This window comes from Mus caroli, unplaced genomic scaffold (assembly GCF_978045245.1).
Source record: "Mus caroli unplaced genomic scaffold, Mus_caroli_1 scaffold_9, whole genome shotgun sequence".
Lineage (NCBI taxonomy): Eukaryota > Metazoa > Chordata > Mammalia > Rodentia > Muridae > Mus > Mus caroli.
Window position 1 is genome coordinate 16,822,009 of NW_028227264.1, and position 20,492 is coordinate 16,842,500.

Below are 20,492 nucleotides of genomic sequence, written 5' to 3' on the forward strand. Positions count from 1 at the left end.
TCTCTGGCCAGACCCCGCCCTGAGTCCGCCCCTGAAGAGCTGCCTTCTTACCCTTTGCCCCGTGAGGCTCCGCCTCCCACTTAAGCCACGCCCCTCAGGCCCTGGCTGGTCTCCTAAGCTTTGGTTTTGGCCCCACCCAGCTCCCCCGGCAGACCGCCTGCGGACTTGGCGACCTAGTCTGCGGCGGACGTGACGCCAAGGCCACGGGCAGCGCGAGTCCCCTGTCCGAGGTGTCCCTCGCGCAGGAATGGGCCCGCAGGCGGCAGCTGGCAGGATGATTCTGCTGGTGGTCCTGATGCTGTCTGCGAAGGCCGGGAGTGGAGCTTTGACGAGCACGGAGGATCCTGAGCCGCCCTCGGGTAACCTCTCCGAGCCGCTGCGGGCTGGGGCGGGAGGCCAGGCCGGAGGCGCCCGGCTGGGAAGTCCCTGCGTTCCTGCTGCGCCGCCCTGGGCAAGGCAGCCCCAAATCCTGGAACCACGGGGGCCCCCGGGGGCTCCGCGGTTTACACGCTGCTTTCACCTCTTCTTTGCCGACACAAAACACATCTGTGGTCTGTTTTACAGTTAGTTTCCACGGCAGCGTTTGGCATTGTGTGTATGACTTACAGACTTTATTTTCGATCTGTTGTCGGAATCCTCTGAAGGAAAAGGGGTGCCAACTGATACTAAGAGATTCTGATTTGTTAGTCTGGCGTTTAAGTGTTGAGATGCAAGGGTTCTTCTCATAGCTTAAGTCTCAGAGCCTTTGATTTCAAATGATTATATGTTCCCAGGACATATATGCTGGGAATGGTTCCTCTTTATGATTAGAGCTCTAGAGACAGCAATAAAACTTTTCATGCCCTTCCAGTCCCTAATCTTAAGTATCTGAGAAGTTCCCAATCTCCAGCTGCTGGAAGGCATGGGGAGACCTCTTTAACTCTCAGGCAAGTTCCAGCTCTGAATCCCTCTTATGGCTTCAGTTAGGCGTGCAGATTCCCATCCTGCCTTGCCCTGACCTGATTTTCACAGTAGCTCGGATGTAACCCCCTAGATGTCAGATGAAGAAAATGAGGTGCACGTTCAAACTGAAGTTCCACTGAGCCATAGAGAAAAATGAAATCATAACTGCAGAACAGTGGAATCAAAACTAGTGTTAGTTGTGTTACACAGCCAGATCAAAAAAGACAATTACCATGTTTTCTTATGATAAATCAACCCCAGAGAAGTGTGTGTAGGAAATCATGAGAGGGGAGGAAGAGATCTTGAGGAAGAAGAGTTTAAAACAAGCAAAAGCAGGGTAATAAAACTCATGGGACATTAATGTAGAAGAGAGGACTCTTGGGGGAGGCAGGTGACCAGAAACAGAGAGCCAGGAGCAACTGAGGGATGAATCAGAAGCAATAATGGTATGTATGCAATATGTATGAAAATGTCTTGTTAAAATCTTGTGCTTTAGTAATTTAAAAATTTTAATTAAATATAGGATGCATGTATGGAAAAAAAATTTAAGCAAACAAATCCTTAGACATCCCTTAGGATAGACATGGTACCAAGGGCTAGGTAGATATAGTTATGACTTACTGAATGCTGGGCACTGTCTATTTTCACATAACAGATCTATTTCTACAGTCACCTCTACTGAAAGTGCCACTGGTATCTGCATCCATGGTGAGGCACAGGGGGCTGCGCAAGTGGTAGGAGCCACTTACTAGGTGGTAGAGTACAAATTCTTAACCATCCCACTGCCAGCCATTACCCCGGGGAGTCGCCTGTCCCTGTGGGCCATTGAAGTACACTGTGATGAGAGACTGAATTTACTTTCAGGCTGCTGGAAATCAAGATCGGGGACCTAACCCCATTCAGGGGACTCTGGGAAGACTTTTTCAGAGAAATGGAGCCCAGGCTTAGAACCAGAGGCTTAGAGAGAATGTGCTTGCAGGGATATGAAGTGGTATGTTCAGCTAGTGGGAGAGTTTTAACATAGACTGTGTGGCAGGAGAGAAATAGGAAACCACTGGAATTCTTGCTGTGTATAATATCAAGGGATGGAAATGTGGCTTTAGTTGGCTTAACCTGAAACAGAAGGTTATTGGTTCAGAGACTCCAAGAGAGCAGAAAATGAGATATCAGCTTGGCTTCAGGAAGTTGGAACACAAGAAGGCTACCACTGATGAGCAGTGGTCGTGCACACCTTTAATACCAGCACTTAGGAGGCAGGGGTGGTGGATCTCTGAGTTCGAGGCCAGCCTGGTCTACAGAGTGAGTCCCAGGACAGCCAGGGCTTCACAGGGAAACCCCATCTCAAACAAACAAACAAACAAAACTGAAGAAGAAAGGAGGAGGAAGGAGGAAGAGGAACAGGAGGAGAGAAGGAAGAGGAGGAGGAAGAGGAGGCAGCAGCTACCATGTACCATTTTTTATTTTTAGTTGTCCTGGTTATTGACAGATTCCCTATTTGGCAGGAATGGTGTGTGCTGGTAGCCTTTGGGTTTTAAAATCTTGCAACTCCTTCTGTCACAACAAAATCCCAGAGGAAGGCTCATTTCCCTAGCTTGGTTGGGTGCCAACCAAGTGGGAAGGATATTGTTGAAAGGTGTGGTGTGGAGGAATTCTCAGAAGGAGAAGCACACTGTTCCTGAACAAAGTGTAGGGCCCAAGCCAGGAATCTAATGTGCCCAGTATGGTTGGTGTCACTGAGTGGTGTGCAAGGTTAGAGAATGCTAGTTAGAAGTGCCAGGCATCATATTAAGTAGTTTGAGGGAGAGAGCCCATTAGGGACCTGGAGCTCAAGTGTCGGGAAATGCCATGAGGAGTGGCTGTGTAATGGAGGAGAGGGGAAAGCTTGCAGGAATATTAAGGAGGTGGGGTCAGTTGGACTCTGACTGGGTGTGGGTGGAGAGAGGAACACAGCTGCCTGGCCCAGGGCAGAGCCTTAAACCTAGTGCCAGGTACTTCCCTCTACTTTAGATCCTCCTCTGTGTGACCTCATAGTTTGCACCCCCTATGGTAACACTTATGCCCTTCTGTATTGTACCCCAGCACTTTATAATGCATTTCCTTAGATTTTTTGTCGTGTTCCCTCTGCTGTTTTTATTTGTTTGTGTATTCTGTCTTGAAGTGGAATCTCATATGTAGCCCAAACTTGCTTCAAGCTGAGCTCCCTGGTGCAGCTCCCTGAATGCTGGGATTATTATAGCCCCAGGCCAGGACACCAATTCCTTTTGCTTAAAGTGAAGATTAAAGTGTAAACTTCTGATTCACAATCGCTACAGATTTTGAAAGATGACATTTTGATTCTGAAACAAACAACATCAACAAAACCTCTTAGAGATTGAAAACACATAAAAAGTTTTAAAAAACTGGTATCCAAAATTTAGCAACACACGGCAACAGTGTAAATTTTCACAAACTAGATGAGCAATAAATGGCTTTGTCATAATTGTTCGAATAATGAGAATGAGATTTTGGTCAGAACAAAGTAACTGCTTGAGAGCAAGGAGTTAGTCTGTGTGCAATTTTCTTGTGAAAGGGCAATTTTATTTTAGCTCTCCCAGGGATTCATAATCAAAATGCACAGTATCCATTTTTTTCCTGTCCAAGTTACAGATGTTACTTACTGTAATTTATTATTCTGTTTTTGTACTGTATACAGTTGTGATGGAGCCTTAAAGTCTAGCATTACTGCATGGGGTAGATGTTTGTGAAATTATCAGAAAACAGTTATTCCCACTTGTACTTTTATGTTGAGCTTACTTACATCCCTCGTTTTATTAAACAGTTGCGATGCTGTTTAATTAAAATGAACAAAACGTTGCACACTGTCATCTTTACCTCCCTTCCCTAAAGCTTTGTTTTCTCCTTGATAAAATATGTCCCGTAACTATATGTCATTCACAGGATGAGTACATGCTCAAGGTGGGTATCATCTGAGATGTGCTCTGTGGAGCTTGCTGTGCATGAATTACTGTCACTTAACACACATCATTACTTCAACAAATAGTTTTAAATATTAGAATATTTTAGGTATGTATAAAGATGTGCATTGGCTTTTTAAAAAAATTATCTAGATCAATATAAGAAATTTAAAATTTATTCAAGAGCAAACACTCATTTTTCTACTATTTACATGGTTTTTACTTGTTTTGTCTTGTCTTTAACTGGGGCTGGCTTACAGGGTCAGAGGTTTAGCCTATTATCTTCATGGTGGGAAACATAACAATGTGCAGGCAGACATGGTGCTGGAGAAGAAGCTGAGAGTTCTACATCTTGATCCACAGGTAGCAGAAGTGAATGCCACATTAGGTCTAGCTTGAGTCTCTGAAACCTCAGAACCTGTCCCCACAGTGACACACTTCCTCCACCAAGGTCACATCTATTCTAACAAGACCACTCCTCCTAATAGTGTCATTCCTTATGGGGCAAGCATGCAAACCCAAGCGCCTATGGGGACCATTCCTATTCTGACCACCACATTTCACTTCCTGGGCCCCATAATGCAGAAATGCGTTCAGTCCATCTTGAGAGGCCCCCATTAGTCTGTAACAATCTTAACCCTGTTTAAAAGCTCAAAGACTTCTGATATTGTCTGCAGTCTCTTAACTGTAATCCCCTGTGAATAAGACTGAAAAAGCAGATCACGTACCTCCAACATACAGTGGCACAGGAGAGACATCCCATTCCGAATGGGAGAAAAGAGAGCATAGCGGGGAAATACTGGGCCAAAGCGAGACTGAAAACCAGCAGGCTGAACTCCACACCCAGCATCTCCATGTCTGACGTCAAAGCGCTCTTCACCTCTCCAATTCCTCTCAGCTTTGTTGGCTGTAACACACCTCTCTTTCTTGGGCTGTTTCCACTCTCTGATAGCTCTCCTCAGCAGGAATACTTTAAGCAAGGAAGATCGTGTTTTGTCTCACAATCTCAGGGGTGCAGTTTATCACAGTAAAGAGGGTATGGCATCAGAGAGTGGGAGTCGGGTTGCCACCGTGAGCTCACAGTCAGGTCCATGAGACAGGGAGGGTGCTCATTCTTCCTTCTTCCCCTTTCTCATTTAGTTCAGTCTGGGACCCCTTACCGCAGTGGCTCTCAATCTTCCTAACACTGCAACCCTGTAATACAGTTCCTCATGTTGTGGTGATCCTAGCCATAAGAGTGTTTTCTTTGCTACTTCATAACTGTAATTTTGCTAGTGTTATAAGTTTTGGAGACTGAGGGTTACCACAGGCGTCACGGCCCACGGAGAGAGAACTGCTGACTTTGAGTGACACCTCCGACATCCAGGGTGGGTCTTCCCTCCTCAGATAAACTTTCCCAGAAAGCACCCTCACAGACACATGCAGAGGTGTCTTTCCTGGGTGACTCTAAATATGTTCTAGAGGACAGTAGAGATTAGCTAACAGCTCATATCATGACTACATTTGCATAATTCAAAGAGAATCAGAACTCTCCTGTCCATTTTCCATAAAAACACATCCTATAAGTTTGCTTTGATTGAAATAATCCATCACCTGCTGCACTGACTTCCTCTTTTATGTGCATGTCTGTCTTTCTAACGTCATCTGATAAGGTTTTCTATTATTGATGTTGGTTTCTTACTGTGGTCCATTTTGCTTTTGAATCTCTTACAGTGCCTGTACCGACGAATGTTCTAATTAAGTCTTATAACTTGAACCCTGTCGTATGCTGGGAATACCAGAACATGTCACAGACTCCTATTTTTACTGTACAGGTAAAGGTGTATTCGTAAGTATTGTTCATTTATTATTATTTCTATTCTGTTTTAATCTGAATCCTTGCACATTCTGTCATCCTTCCTTCTGTGACCCCTCCTCCCACTCGCTGAACTTGTCAGCTGTCTGTAGATGTCACAAAGATGCTAAGGATGCTGATGAGTTTGTTTAGTAGTGAAGTGGAGAAACACCACAAACTTCCAAGGTTTCTCTCTAGTCTCTTAGTAAACTAGGATTTATTAAGGAACCAAGATTTATTACCAAGGAATAGGTATATCGGGTGATGGCAGTGAGGGCAGACACCACTTGACAGTAGTTTAGCAGTGTCTTGTGTAAGAAGGACCCAAACCGAAGCCATTTTGAATAAAGCTTCCATTTTGAATAGGGGTCAAATAAAGTTTAAGTGTCTGAGACCTCCCTGGGTAACTGATGCCTGCTTGACAGGGAGAGATCTGTAAGTGAATAACTGACATCCTGGTTGAGACACGAATGCTAGGCAAGTCACCCCGCCACTGTTGAATAAACCAACCAATGAGAAGAGGATAAGTGTACCACAGAGAAATGTTCTGAGAAAGTGCCCTATCATTAAGTCCTCACTGGTGGAAAATATGTGACTGACTTGTGCAGATGTTTGTGGTTTGCAAGCTTAAAAGCTCAAACATTCTGGCATTCTCGATCTCAGTTCAGCTCCCGAGTCTGCGCTGCATCCCTGATCGATCAGTAGCAGCTTGATCACAACACATTTTTCTATTCTGCATTGACCTGGCGTTTGAGTTGTGTTAGACCTAAGCAGACCCCATAACACTAGAAATAAATACTTACAGTTCAAGTGGACTCAGATGGAAAACAAGACTTCAGTGTGGATTTGTCTTCTCATGATTTAATTGAGGTTGCTAAAAGGCAGTCTTTATATCTACCATATAGATCATGGTCAATAGCTGTCCCAGATTTGGTGTCATGCAGCCTGGTCATGTGACAAAGGTGTTAGCATTCAAATCTATCCATTGCGTTTTCTTCTAAGTAAATAATCTGTGGACAGAACTCCATGAGGTCGTGAATACCCTCTTCCTACACAAGTCCACAGATATTTCAAGAGCTATTATAGCTCTGTCAGAGTTACCCTTGCTGCAATGAAGCATCATGACCAAAGCATCATGGGAAGGAAAGGGTTTGTTCGACTTAACACTTCTAAATCACTGTTTATCAGAGGAATAGGTCAAGACACGAGCTTAAACAGGGCAGGAACCAGGAAGCAGGAGCTGATGCAGAGACCATGGAGGGTACAGTTTACTGCCTTGCTCCTCATGGTCTGCTTTCTTAGAGACCTCAAGACCACCCCAGTGATGACACCACCCACAGTGGACTGGGCCCTCCCCCATCAATCTCGAATTAAGAAAACATTAAAACTCTTAACACTGAGGTAGGCAGAGAGCCTCATACATAATTAATGTGAATGCAAAATAGATCCTTGCATGGGGAAAGAATGTGTATCTGACAAAACGTAATCTGCTTACCTTGGCACATTTTTGTGGTGCTGAATATCAAACCCAAGGCTTGATAGGTACTAGGCAAGCTGTCTACTTCTGCGTTACACCCCCAGCTCCCACGTCACATTTGTGTTTGTTGTATGCATGAATGTATGTTCATACGTATGTAGGAGTGTATGTATGTGTATGCACATACATGTGGAAGGTGGGAACAACCTCAAATGGATTCCTGAGGCACCATTTGCCCCAGAGATTGCCAAATAGGCTAGGTGGGCTGGCCAGCAAGCCCCAGGGATCTGTCTGTCTTTGCTTTACTAGCGCTGGGACCCCATGAGCATGCACCACCAAACCTGGGGTGTGATGGTTTTGTTTTGTTCTTTTGTTTTACATGGGCTCTGGGGCTTGAACTCAGGCCCTCATGCTTTCCATAGCAACACTTGATTGGCTGAACTGTCTCTCCAGCCAGTGTTTGCCGTTGGATCTGTTGATTCCTCACTAGGAGCTTACCGGGAAGATACCCGACTTGAGACTGGATAGGAGGGTGAGCACACAGCTGCTACAGAAAGGGACTAACGCAGTAGCTTTGTAAACTATGAAGGGGGCTTCTAGGGAGCTAGATGTAGTGATTTCCAGGCTTTGTTGTAAATTAAGTGCTGTAAGACATAAGACACGTGCAGTGTATTCCTTTGGGGAAGAAATGAATGAGATGAGCTGCTGGTGTTGTCTGAGTGTGTAAACAGCACAGGAAATGAAAACCCCGAAGCCAGCACATGAGATCAGCTTCCTAAAGAAATGGCTAACAATGTTGTGGAAACCGATAGGAAGAACATCTTGTTTTCCTTTGAGAAATCCTGATTTCAGGGTTAAGCCAAGGAACAAAATCGAGATTTTTTTTAATGGAGATTTCAGGGAATTTGGTTTGTTTGGTTTGAAGGATTTTTTGTTCTGTCTTTTTTTGGGCTGAGGTCCAACTTGTTCAAATAAATAGGCATTCTGTGTCCAAGCAACAGCCCCCGCCTGCAAAGACAGAAAGGTAGTTAGAAAGTTTCCCAAGTGGCTGACAGATGCTGGGGACATGTTGAAGAGAACCAATAGGCATCTTGAAGTAGGCTCTTATTGGCCAAAGGATGGGACAGCGTAAGCAGCAATATCAATAAGAACATAATAATAAGAAAGAAACCCATATCTATGTTTTCATTAATTAACAATGAAGTGGGGATAATGAAAAGTTCTTGTGTGGACAGGGAACTTCTAACGCATTAACTGTGGCAGGTGAAGCTGACACCCCAGCTATTGTCTTCCTGTAATACCTGTAACATTTACTAGGAAGATAATTTAAAAAAGAAAACAAAACAAAAACTGACGACAGTGATCTTTGTAATGTATTTGATCTTGTAATTGAATCACATCTTTATTAATAGAATCCATCATGGTTTTTTAAGCAGAGTTCAAAATTTAAATATGAAATATATTGTATTAATCCTGTCTCTTATAAGGAATTTACAGCAAGGGTTAAGTGCACCTTATCTCAAATGCTTAAGACAGGAATATTTCATATTTCTTGACTTTTTCAGATCTTGAAGAGCTCTCTCTCACACCCACACCACACCCCCATATATATATATATATATATATATATATAATATTAGAAGTGGGAGTTGGGTTATATATACTGTACCTACATATAGCCTGAAAGTAACTTGTAATTTTTATGTTGTTTGATCCATTTTTTAAATTGAATTTTTGTAAACAGTGAACCCAGGGCTTTGTACATGACCCACAAAATTTACCATCCAGCTACTTCGCTAGCCTATGTGATATTTTGAATAATGAATTTCATACAGGAAACAAACAACTTTTCATGATGTAGCATTTCCTGTGACATCAGATACATGGTCAAAAGGCATGGATTTTAGAGCCATTTGAATTTCAGAGGCTGGAAATGTACCTCTAATTCAAGAATAAGGTCTCTTCCTTTCATCTGGCGTCTTCATCCTGTTTTAATTCAGCCCTTCAAAGAAGCTAACTGGATGAAAATCAAGACATGGGTGGATAGCCAAAGTCTGTGTGATAATATGGGATAGCATGCATCTCTTCTCTTTTGTTTTAGGGGTTTCTGGACTGATTCCTGCACCAACATTTCTGATCATTGTTGTAATATCTATGAACAAATTATGATGTATCCTGATGCATCTGCCTGGGCCAGAGTTAAAGCTAAGGTTGGACAAAAAGAATCTGACTATGCACGGTCAAAAGAGTTCCTTATGTGCCGAAAGGGTAAGTAGATTGTACACACAGGTAACTTTTCAGTGTGTGTGTGTGTGTGTGTGTGTGTGTGTGTGTGTATTGGTGCTTTGTCCACATGTTTGTGTGTACCACATTCATGAAGTACCTTCAGAGGCCAGAAGAGGGCACCAAATCCTGTCACTGCCATTACTGGTAGTTACCAACAGACATATGGATGCTGTTAACCAAACATGGGTCCTCTGGAAAAGCAGCCATTGCTCTTAACCACTGAGCCATCTCTCTAGCTCCTACATGGATACATTTTAATTTTGAAGTACTTACACTTCCCTGTATGCTTGCTTTTATTGGTAGTTGTAACAAGTGTCTAACAGCATATGACAATTTAAGGAGCCAATGTCTTTCATCCAGGTCTCAGAAAACATCACTGAACTGGCCTTCAGTTTGCCACTTTAAAACTGCTTATCAGCCAGTTCATTCAGGTCCTGACCAGCGCTGCTCAGTGCTGGAGGACATCTGCCTTTCTCTCCCTATCTACTGTGAAATTCATTTCAATGTTACTTCACTGAGGACTTGGCCACTGGGCTCATTCCTCCTACCTTCCTTAAATCCTTGGAGACCTTGGAAGCAAAATACCAACATAATATATTAACACTTTTAGAGTTTAAGCAGACTGTGGTGGTCCATACTTGTATAAGGGAGCAGGCAGGAGGCTCAGATGGGGACGATTAGGAGTTAGTGAAGCGTTTGAAGCCAGCCTGTCCAAGGAGAAACAGAGTTCTTTATGTCTGAGTCCAAGGCTCTCAGCTCTTTGCACTCCCAGCAGCCTGCCCTATAATTTACTGGTCTCAGCTCTCACTTCCAACTGCAGGATACTGAGTCTCAGATCTCTGCTGTGGTGGGACATCCCAGCTCAGGCTGTGCCCTAGCCTGCTGGCCCTCATGGCATCCCTTCCAGCTTCCCTTCCTAGTTCACCCTCTATGACTCTCACTTCTTCCATGTTTCATGCCTGTAGGGTCCACTGCCTTGGTTCTACCCCAGCTTTGGGGGTACCCCGGGCTTTTCCGTGGGCCCTTCCTTTACTTGCTTTAGGTATTTTTTTATTCTCTGGATCCATCCGATATGTGCCATCGTCATGTCAGAGTTGCCCACCACAGATTTATCAAGGACCTACTGTGTCTCGGAGAGTATGCTAAGGATACACTGAAGTGTCAACACCAGACCTGAGTGGAAGAGTGTATGTGCGCAGTGCATCTGAGAAGCATATACCAGTGTTCACCAAACAACCACGCACGCCAGAGACCCAGAATATATCCAGACTACTTGAGTCTGCAGTTCTGGTTTTCAGAGCAAAGAAGTGAACCATTAGCAATCTTTTATAGAACCATCCCACCAGACATCCATGGATGTTAAAGACGGTGGGTTTCAGTGAGAAAAATAACCAAGGAGCTTTCTAGGAGCTGTACAGATGGCTCAGTGGCTAAGACCATTGGCTGTTCTTCCAGAGGACCTGGTTCAAATCCCAGGAGCACCTATTTGGTAGCTCACAGCCATCTGTAACTTCAGGTCCAGGGAACTCAAAACTTTCTTCTGACCTCCACAGGCACCAGGCATGTGCATGGTGTGTAGATACACGTGAAGGCAAAATACTCTTACACATAGATAGATAGATAGAAAGAAGAGGGCCTTTTCAGAAACAGTTTTTAGAAAACAGGTTTCTTAAGCTACAAAAATAAAGGAGAAGGTACTTACTTGGGTGTCTGTTTTGTATGTTTACGTGGTAGTCAGGTCCTGGGGAATGAACCTTGGACCTTACGTTACTTGGCAAGTGCTCTACCATTGAGCAACATCTCCGTCTGCTGTTTTGATCCCGACACTAATTTGCCTAGGCTGCTTTCAAACCGTTTTCAGCTGCTCTTCTACTCTATCCTCGTGGACAACCAGTCCTGCCTTTCATCTTCGAAAAAGCAACATTTATCACTAATCATATTTCCTAAAGACAAGGTCAGAGGTGAAGTTAAATCACAGAGGCAGAGTGTACGTAAAAGAGCTTCTTGTCTGAGATTTACCAAGCTTTGTATTCTTAGAATGTCTTGGAGATCTTTGCAGTTGTTTAAATGTACCCATTCATTTGGGTAGACTTTGTGGCTGTGCTGGGAGGAGTTACGCTCTCCCTTTATCTCCAGGAAAGGTCGGACCCCCTGGCCTGGAGATCAGGAGGAAGAAGGAAGAACAGCTCTCTGTCCTCGTATTTCACCCTGAAGTCGTTGTGAATGGAGAGAGCCAGGGAACCATGTTTGGTGACGAGAGCACCTGTTACACATTCGACTATACTGTGTATGTGGAGCATAACAGGAGTGGGGAGGTGAGTGCTTCTCTGCCATCTTCCTTAAAAGTAGGAATTGGTCTATCGCTCGTGCAAGCTAGTCTCATAAGTTGTGGTGAAGGCAGACCATTCATGTGGATGCAGATAAGACTCATGTGTCATAGATTCTGATAAGAAAAAACCGACATAAATACTATTTAAGGGACCCAAAATGGAGTTAATTGCCAACACGGGCCAGATGAATGCACTTATGGTTTTTTCTTTGCCTGTTTGGTCTCAGGGCCCTCTCTAGAACATTACTCTCTCTGTATACCCGTTTCTTTTCTGGTAAGATGAATATCATCTTAGGGTTTTTCTATTCCCTTACTTATAATTAATATGCAGAATGTAAAATAATATACAACTGAGATTTCAGTTATTTTTGAAAGATAAGCTAACAGTACATCTACAGTGCCATGACTATATTATTCTGGCAGCAATATGGAGTCCACACTTTGATTCAAACTGTGCTCCCTCCATTCTGTGCATTGCTTTTTGTAAATATAGTATTTATTAAGTCCATACTGTGGGCCTTCTAAGTACCCAGAACTACGGAAGTGAACAGTACAGACAAACTGGGGAAGATCCCAGTGCCGCAGCCTATGGGGATGGGACCGTGGCCTTCAGAGGAGGAGTCAGGGAACCCTCCAGGAAAGCTGGGAACTGGGGTCAATGCTAGGGTTAGAAGCTGATCCCTGCAGCTCTGTCAAGGGACATCATTTGAAGCCTGGAACCAAGGAAAGACAGAGGTGCAGTTGGCATACGGGGACAGCAGCACAGGGCCAGGGGGTTGGGGAGAGAGGTGCAGGGGGCAGAGGGAGGCAGAGCAGGCATTGGGGAGCTTCACTCGTGTTCTTCTCTCCTGAAGTGCTGCTCGCCCGCCCGTGGCTCACTGGAAGTGACCTGCAGTTCCCCAGAATGCCCTTTACCGTTTCCGTCTGCTCTTCCGGTCCATGGGGTTGTCACCTCCTCTTCCTAGTCTTTCCACACTGGGCAGGTTACTTCATTTCCTGTGGTCCAGTTGGTTTTCCTAGGATTCCCCGAGCCGTACTCCTCACTTCCTGTTACGCTGTTTCTTACCTCTTGTCTGCGCTAGATTGTTAGGCACTAAATTAATGGACGCTGGAGTACAGGTGTCAGTCATCCTTCATTCACCTGAACACTCAAAGTGACAACGAGGGGACGTTTATTTAGCTCAGTTTTAGAGACACAAAGTGTGCTGTTTGCATCTGCTCAGCTCTGGAGACAGCAGACAGGGCATCATAGCCAGCAGGACTTGTACAAACCACGACTGCTTTTTCTCCCATTCTTCTGCTGGCAGCCAAGGCATGCACACCAAGTTACACACCATTTTTCACAAGAGATTTCACCTCAAACCAGAGCAGAAACAGGAGAGGTATCCTTGTGGGGTGGGGGAGGGGTCCCAATACATCCAAGCACATGACCTAAGGGCCTGTGTTCATGATTGACACCTCCCTGTGACCACAGATCTGACAAACACCATAACGGAGTAAAGATTTATTTTGACTTTGAGTTTCTTAGGGCCCAGTCCATGGTCACCTTGCTACATGTCCTTGGGCAGGACACCATAGCAGCAGCAGTGTGTGGCAAAGGAAATGAGAGAATGAGGCAGGCGAGGCCAGGCAAGGCACCCTCAAGGGGTAAACTCCAAGTGACTTAGACCAGATTGAAACCTCCTAAAGTATTACTACCAACTGAAGACCTGTAAGGGCCATATTACACTCAAAGCTTAACTTCCCACTGAGGGACTGTCTCTTAAAGACCTCAGCCAGGTGCACCCCAGCATTGCCCCCTCAGACACCAGCCCTTTAATACACTGCCCTTCCCTGTGACCTAGCCAAGCTACAATACTGCCTTTGTGTGTCCGGGCCCCAGCACAGGACTGAGATCCGACTGTACAAGGTACCACACCAGCCATGGTTATGTGTTTACTGCACAGAAAGCCTGTAGCCTTCACAGCTGCCTTCATCTGCTTCCTGTGAGATGCTTCTCCATTCTCCTCAGCTGCTTCTAGGACTCTAGGAACGAGAACCAAGTACGGGCTTGTCCACAGCCAGCTAAAACTTACATTCTTCAAGTTTTAAGCAATCCTGTTCCCATATACATCGCTTTCCAGCTGATGTACTTTCTCAGACTGTGTTGAAGTCACAGGTTGACTGACTATATGCTATCAAAGCTTATTTTAATTTCATATTTACTCTCTACCTGTCTTCCTGCAGTGTTTAACTAGGACAGATGCAGCAGTCCCCCCCTCCCCCGCCAGGGTTAAAGAAGTCATACACTTTCATATTGTTGTTTTTCCATTTAGATCCTACATACGAAACATACGGTCAATAAAGAGGAGTGCAATGAGACTCTGTGTGAGTTAAACATCTCAGTATCCACACTGGATTCCAGATACTGTGTTTCAGTCGACGGAATCTCGTCTTTCTGGCAAGTTAGAACAGAAAAATCAAAAGACGTCTGTATCCCCCCTTTCCATGACGACAGAAAGGGTAAGTTCTTGCCTATCCCCAACTGAAGACAGAGTGCTGAGGTGGGGCAACTTGAAAATAAGCAAGTTGATTTATAACTTAAGCACGTGACTTTTCTTTAAAAGAATATCTAATAGTCCCTTTCCTGGGAGAAGCTCAAAATTAAACCAAGACGGCTTCTCAAGCATTGGCGTGCTCTATAGCAGCCAACTTACAAAGCTCCTAGACGGCTGGTAACCTCTTGACCCCAAGAAGAAAAGATACACAACAAATATATACAATTATCTACATAAATATAGCTATTCCAAATCATAATTTGGAAATATGTTAACTTGAGAAGAGTCAGAAGAGGACCATGGAGATGTCTGTGGGTGTAGGAAGCATGAGCATTTAGAATAGTTTGAAGTCCCACTGGGAAAGTGGCAGTCACAGGGTCCCCTCTGGCTCTCAGGGCCTCATCAGATGTTGGTGGTTAGCCAGATTTCCAGTGCCAGGCATGGCTTCCCTCTTGTCAGCCAGTGTTCCGTACCAGTTCAGCGGCTGTTGGTTACCCCCAGGATATCAATACCATGGCTTCAGCTTCGTGGCTGTCTCACCAGGCTGGTCCCTGCTGTGTTTCATACATGTCATGGTTGGCAGGACTACTGATGGGTTTTCTTTCTGGAGGCCTGCAGCACTGGGAAGAGTCTGACCTAGCTACGAGGCACACTGAGTTCTCACGCACACTGCCCAGTTTGTACCAGTGTTCTGATGAGCTTGCTATGATCATTTGCTGAAGAGCAGCAGTAAGACTTCTGATGTGCAAAAGCCGTGTCCTTGACTTCTAACTTGTGGCTGTTCCTTTTGTTTTTAGATTCAATTTGGATTCTGGTTGTTGCTCCTCTTATTGTCTTTACAGTAATTATCCTGGTATTTGCATGTTGGTATATTAAGAAGAATTCATTCAAGAGAAAAAGCATAATGTTACCTAAGTCCTTGGTAATGCACTTAATTATTTATTTAGTTATAGATGCTAACATATCAATTCAACCTTTGTTGACAAGTCCCCTCACCACTCAGTATCATTGAAAATGGACCCTGGCGAATAGCACTCTATTTAACTTTATTATAGTTCTCTTCACTAAAAACCACCATGCGCCCCAAGCCTCATATCTTGCTGTGCACCAGGTACCTTTGTATAATTTTCAGGATGAAAACTGACAAGTTTAGTAAGGAGCTAACGGTCTCCAGGGAAGAGATGACAATGGTTCAGTCAGTGTAAGTGTATGTGAAATAGGTTCAGAGCCAGCGGCAGAGACCTTGCTGCACTCTGAAGCGTGGGGTTAGCTATGACTCTCCAGGAGGCCACAGTGAAGCTCTCATCCTAGGAGCAGCATTTGGGAGAGCCAGAGAGAGCCAGGGAGAGCCAGCCCATGGCCCCAAAGCTCCAATGCACAAATAGGTCGTTGTAGTTGGAGTTTGGAAGAAAAGATGGCCCCGAAGGAAACTGTCACATTTGATATTTAAGTGTAGTCACACTCCAGTCTCTTGAAATAATCTAAAGAATGCTTATAGGTAGTGTAAAGATGACACATTGATGCATACATGACAAGAATGGTGTCTAAGATGCTCAAGGGGTGCAGTGGCATTTGCTGTGACAGAACTGCCTCTGAGGTGGCTATGAGCTATCAACAGCAAGTGGACAGTCCATGTGTGATCCTTCTCACTAGGAGGAGGCTACCTTGTAATATGCCGTCCATCCCATCCCCGTTATAGCAGGCGTGGGGACCCGACCCACAGCAGTAGCCGGACAGATGTAACTGTATGCACCTTGCCAGGAAATTGCAGACACAGCACAGCTTTTAATTACCCTTCCAAACACTGATCCTGAGGAAGTAATTTCACAAATGAAAATGTGTGAAAGCCTCAACGTTTTCTTTGTCTATTAAAGACATTACTGTAAAGGAAGGCACACTCGCTGACATGAAATTTACACTGCTGTGGCATCTCCACAGGCAGCTAGAAGATGGGGTACAGAAGGTGGTGTGCAGTTATGAGATAGTTAATGACTTTATTTTTTTTTTTATTTTATTTTTTTGGTTTTTTGAGACAGGGTTTCTCTGCGTAGCCCTGGCTGTCCTGAAACTCACTCTGTAGACCAGACTGGCCTTGATCTCAGAAATTCGCCTGCCTCTGTCTCCCAAGTGCTGGGATTAAAGGCGTGCACCACCACTGCCCAGCGACTTTATATTTTTAACCTTAAATAAATTCTATTTTTTAAAAAAACGACAAGCTGGGTGTGGTGGCTCGCAACTTTAATCCCAGCACTCAGAAAATAGACAGGCAGATCTCTGAGTTTGAGATGGCCTGCCTTACATATCAAATTTCAGGCCAATAAGAGCTACATAGTAAGACTTTGTCTATAGATAAATACACCCACATACACACTCACTCACTGTGGCGCATATCTAAGGTCCTAGCACTTGAGAGGTAAAGGAAGGACCATCACTAAGGAGTTCAGGGTCTTCTAATGCTACATCGAAACTTTAAGACCAGCCTAGGCTACATGACACCCTGTCCCCCAAAATCAAGATTATTAAGAAAAGAAATGTAATGAGCTTATTTTAATCATGTTTTCTGAAATATATTATTTTCTCCCCCCCCCCACTTTAAACAGGCATTAATTTTAGTAATTTTTTCTTTATTCACTTTCACTCTACTTAGCTCTCTGTGGTAAAAAGTGCCACGTCAGAGACAAAACCTGAATCGAAGTATTCACTTGTCACACCGTGCCAGCCAGCTGTCCTAGAGAATGAGACGGTGATCTGTGAAGAGCACTTGTCCACAGTGACAGCTCCAGACAGCCCCGAAGCAGCAGAACAGGAAGAACTTTCAAAAGAAACAAAGTCTCTGGCCGCTGGAGGAAGCACTTCTGCCATGACCCCAGACAGCCCTCCAACTCAGACACAAAGACGCAGCTTTTCCCTGTTAAGTAGTAACCAGTCAGGCCCCTGTAGCCTCACTGCCTATCACTCCAGAAACGGCTCTGACAGTGGCCTCGTGGGATCGGGCAGCTCCATATCTGACTTGGAATTTCTCCCAAACAACAACTCAGAAACAAAGATGGCAGAGCACGACCCTCCACCCGTGAGAAAGGCCCCCACGTCCTCCGGTTATGATAAACCGCACATGTTGGTGGATGTGCTTGTGGATGTTGGGGGGAAGGAGTCTCTAATTGGGTATAGACTCACAGGAGAGGCCCAGGAACTGTCCTAAGGTCCCGAGTGCTGCCCGAGGTGAAGAAACTGACTTTTTAGGCAGTTTTTCTGCTTTGATCTCATGAAAGAAGCTATACATTAGCTAATACTAACCACATAGAATATCAGACTTAGATACGTGAATAAGGAACCTGTGGGCACTGCTGGGTCCACTCTGCAAATGCCAAGACTATCAAAGGAACGTATTGTCGCTTCCGGCTCCTTGCCAGGTGGGCTAGCAACTGTGAGTTTGCCTCTGCTAGCCTTGCTTCCTGCAGCCACCGCTGCTCCTCCACCCTGATCATCTCACAGGACAGGGTGGACCGGTTTTTTTTCACACACCTTTGTATATGTAAGTTCATGTATATAATATGTTTACATGTTTCACTTTGAACTGAAAGCTGAAAACTACTCAAAGCCGAACTTAAGTCTATGATAGAATGTGACGGAACATGTTGGTGGGAGCTTGTACATTTTTTTTTTATGGAGCATTACATATGATTTTTTAAGTAAAATGTTTTGAAACCAAAACTCATTTGGATATTCATTTATTGAAGCACTCGGGCAACCTTCCATAGTTACTTGGCATATTTTCATCCACTACTTGATGATATATATTCATGCTTTAGAAGTATATATATATATATATATATATATATATATATATATATGCTAAAAATAAGTATATATATATATATATATATATATATACTTAAATTTTAGGATTAAGAGTAATTCTAAAAATAATCTCTTTTAAAATGGGTCAGGGTGGAGAGACGTCTCAGTGGCTAACAGCACTCGCTGATCTTTCTGAGGACTGGGGTTCATTTCCAGCACCCGAAGGGTGTTTCACAGCCATGATCTAGACAGGCATACATATATATGTATACATACATACAGGGGAAGCATTCATATGTGTAAAGATCTCAAAATCCTTATAGGACAGGGCACTTACGTCTGTTTTTCAGTACATAATAAATAGCTGGTGGATGAAAGCCTGCTCCAAGTGGCTGAGAAGGAAAAGCAGATTTCCCGGACAGTAGAGGGTCCAGACTTTCCCTGCAGAGGGAGGGAGAAAGCCTTGAGAAGAGTGTTGTACAGAAAGAGTGCTTTTTTTAAATTAGGTATTTATTTCATTTACATTTCCAATGCGATCCCAAAAGTCCCCCACACCCTCCCCCACCCACTCCCACTTCTTGGCCCTGGCCTTCCCCTGTACTGAGGCATATAAAGTTTGCACGACCAAAAAAAAAAAAAAAAAGAAAAGTAAGATACAATATGACAAAGGGACATCTGAACATCCATGTTCATTGTAGCATTAATCAAAGCAGTCAACAGTGAGAAGCAGAGTGTCTGTCCACTGACTTGTGAATGAATAAAGAAAATGTGGTGCATGTACTCAATCCAATATAATTCAACCACAGAAAATATGAAATCTGTTCATTTGTGGCAATCAGTTTAGAGACTGAGATCATTATGTTATCTGAAATACACCAGATACAGAAGAAAAAACCCTACATAGTTACATGAAATATACATATATACATTCATATTCATACATACATGCATTTAAAAAAAAAAGAAAGTGCTTAGCCAGAAGGAACAGTTTGTGTCTACAGGAGGCCTTGAAATCACTGAGATAGTAGAAATGTAAGATCTGGGCTGGAGGTTGCTGCGTAGGTGCGCTGCAGCACACGCATGAGGACCTGAGTTTAGATCTTCAGCACACACAAAAAGCTGTGTGTGGCTGCACTTGCCTATAACCCCAAAACAAGAAGCCTGAGACAGGAGGCTTCCTAGCTCGAGCCGAGCCGCTGAGCTGAAAACTAAGCATCAAGTCCAGGGAAGACTAAGGTAAGCGGAGAACGGTTGAGGAAGACACCAGAAGTTAAGCCCTGGATTCCACCAGTGTTCGTACCCGCACACACATGCACATCCATATATGTGAATGATTATACCATGCAAATACTTAAAAACAAATATTAATATTAAAATGTTCATCTGCTCCAATGAATTAATGAGCCAAATTTTTAATTCAGTTTTTTACTTAGTAAATGAGCCAAGGCAAATTATGAGTGCACCTTGACTAGAGGATTTACAGTAGTGCAGGAGAGTGTGCAGGCTCCGTGCAAATATCAGACACTTATATACAAGAGACTTGAGTGGACCTTAGTGGATGGCAGGAACCCTAGAAGCAATCTTGTACCAAGGAGCTATTTCCAGTATTCAGAACATGTCCTTTTGCAATCACAACTGAGTGCATTTTACTCCTGACTAACTACTCTGACACTGTTTACTAAAGCATGAACATTTATCATGTTGGATTGCCATCCCTCTGAACAATGGCAGTTCTGTGTGTGTATCACAGTTTTAATCTTTAAAGCTTTCTTCTAGTGTATATTAGAGCTCTCAGCATTGTGACAGACGCCTGAGAGAAACAATTGATGGGAGAAGAGATGTATTTGGGCTCACAGCTTTGGAAGTTTCACACCATGGTCAGCAGTTACCGTTGCTTTTAGGTCTGTGGTAAAACAGAAACATCAGGACCAATGGGCATGCCAAAATCACATCATGACGTCCAGGAAACAGAAAAATAGCAGGATGGGCCAGAGTAAAAATAGACTGTTCACACCCATGCCTTCCAATGTCGCCCCTATGCTCCAGTTCCAGTGTTGTTTACTCAATAGACTAACTCATCCGTGGCTTAAGATATTAGTTAGATCTGAGCCCCAGGCTCTGTTCATCTGTGGGAAAGCCCTCAGCTACTGAGAAGTGCGCTTCACTGGTCTAGGCATCTTTCTACTGATTTTTAGTAATAATTGTTTTTTTTTTAATTATCTATGTATACAAGTACATTGTGGCTATCTTCAGACACACCAGAAGAGAGCGTCAGACCCCATTACAGATGACTGTGAGCCACCATGCGGCTGCTGGGAATTGAACTCAGGACCTC

At 44.0% G+C, this 20,492-nt stretch overlaps 1 protein-coding gene and 1 long non-coding RNA gene across 2 annotated transcripts in view; one reads left to right on the forward strand and one right to left on the reverse strand.

Annotated features, from left to right (window-relative positions):
* Positions 1 to 126: 126 nt before the first annotated feature.
* Positions 127 to 18,070, forward strand: Ifngr1 (interferon gamma receptor 1). Its single transcript, XM_021173938.3, has 7 exons — positions 127 to 359; positions 5,610 to 5,724; positions 9,309 to 9,475; positions 11,630 to 11,808; positions 14,138 to 14,324; positions 15,157 to 15,281; positions 17,007 to 18,070. The coding sequence occupies exons 1-7, from the start codon at positions 248 to 250 to the stop codon at positions 17,556 to 17,558; spliced, it is 1,437 nt and encodes a 478-aa protein (XP_021029597.1). The 5' UTR covers positions 127 to 247; the 3' UTR covers positions 17,559 to 18,070.
* Positions 18,071 to 18,311: 241 nt separating this feature from the next.
* Positions 18,312 to 20,492, reverse strand: part of LOC115032146 (uncharacterized) — a 6,843-nt gene continuing 4,662 nt past the window's right edge. The window contains exons 2-3 of the long non-coding RNA XR_003837792.2: positions 18,495 to 18,598; positions 18,312 to 18,401 (exon numbers count right to left, since the gene is read on the reverse strand). This is a non-coding gene — a long non-coding RNA (uncharacterized LOC115032146). The remainder of the gene's footprint in view (positions 18,402 to 18,494; positions 18,599 to 20,492) is intronic.

What these genes read in the sequence shown, in the direction of transcription:
- Ifngr1 (XM_021173938.3), top strand. Translation starts at nt 248, where the DNA reads ATGGGCCCGCAGGCGGCAGCTGGCAGGATGATTCTGCTGGTGGTCCTG. An exon ending in GTACAGGTAAAGGTGTATTC is followed by an intron (nt 5,725 to 9,308) that starts GTAAGTATTGTT and finishes CTTTTGTTTTAG; the next exon opens with GGGTTTCTGGACTGATTCCT. An exon ending in TAATGTTACCTAAGTCCTTG is followed by an intron (nt 15,282 to 17,006) that starts GTAATGCACTTA and finishes CACTCTACTTAG; the next exon opens with CTCTCTGTGGTAAAAAGTGC.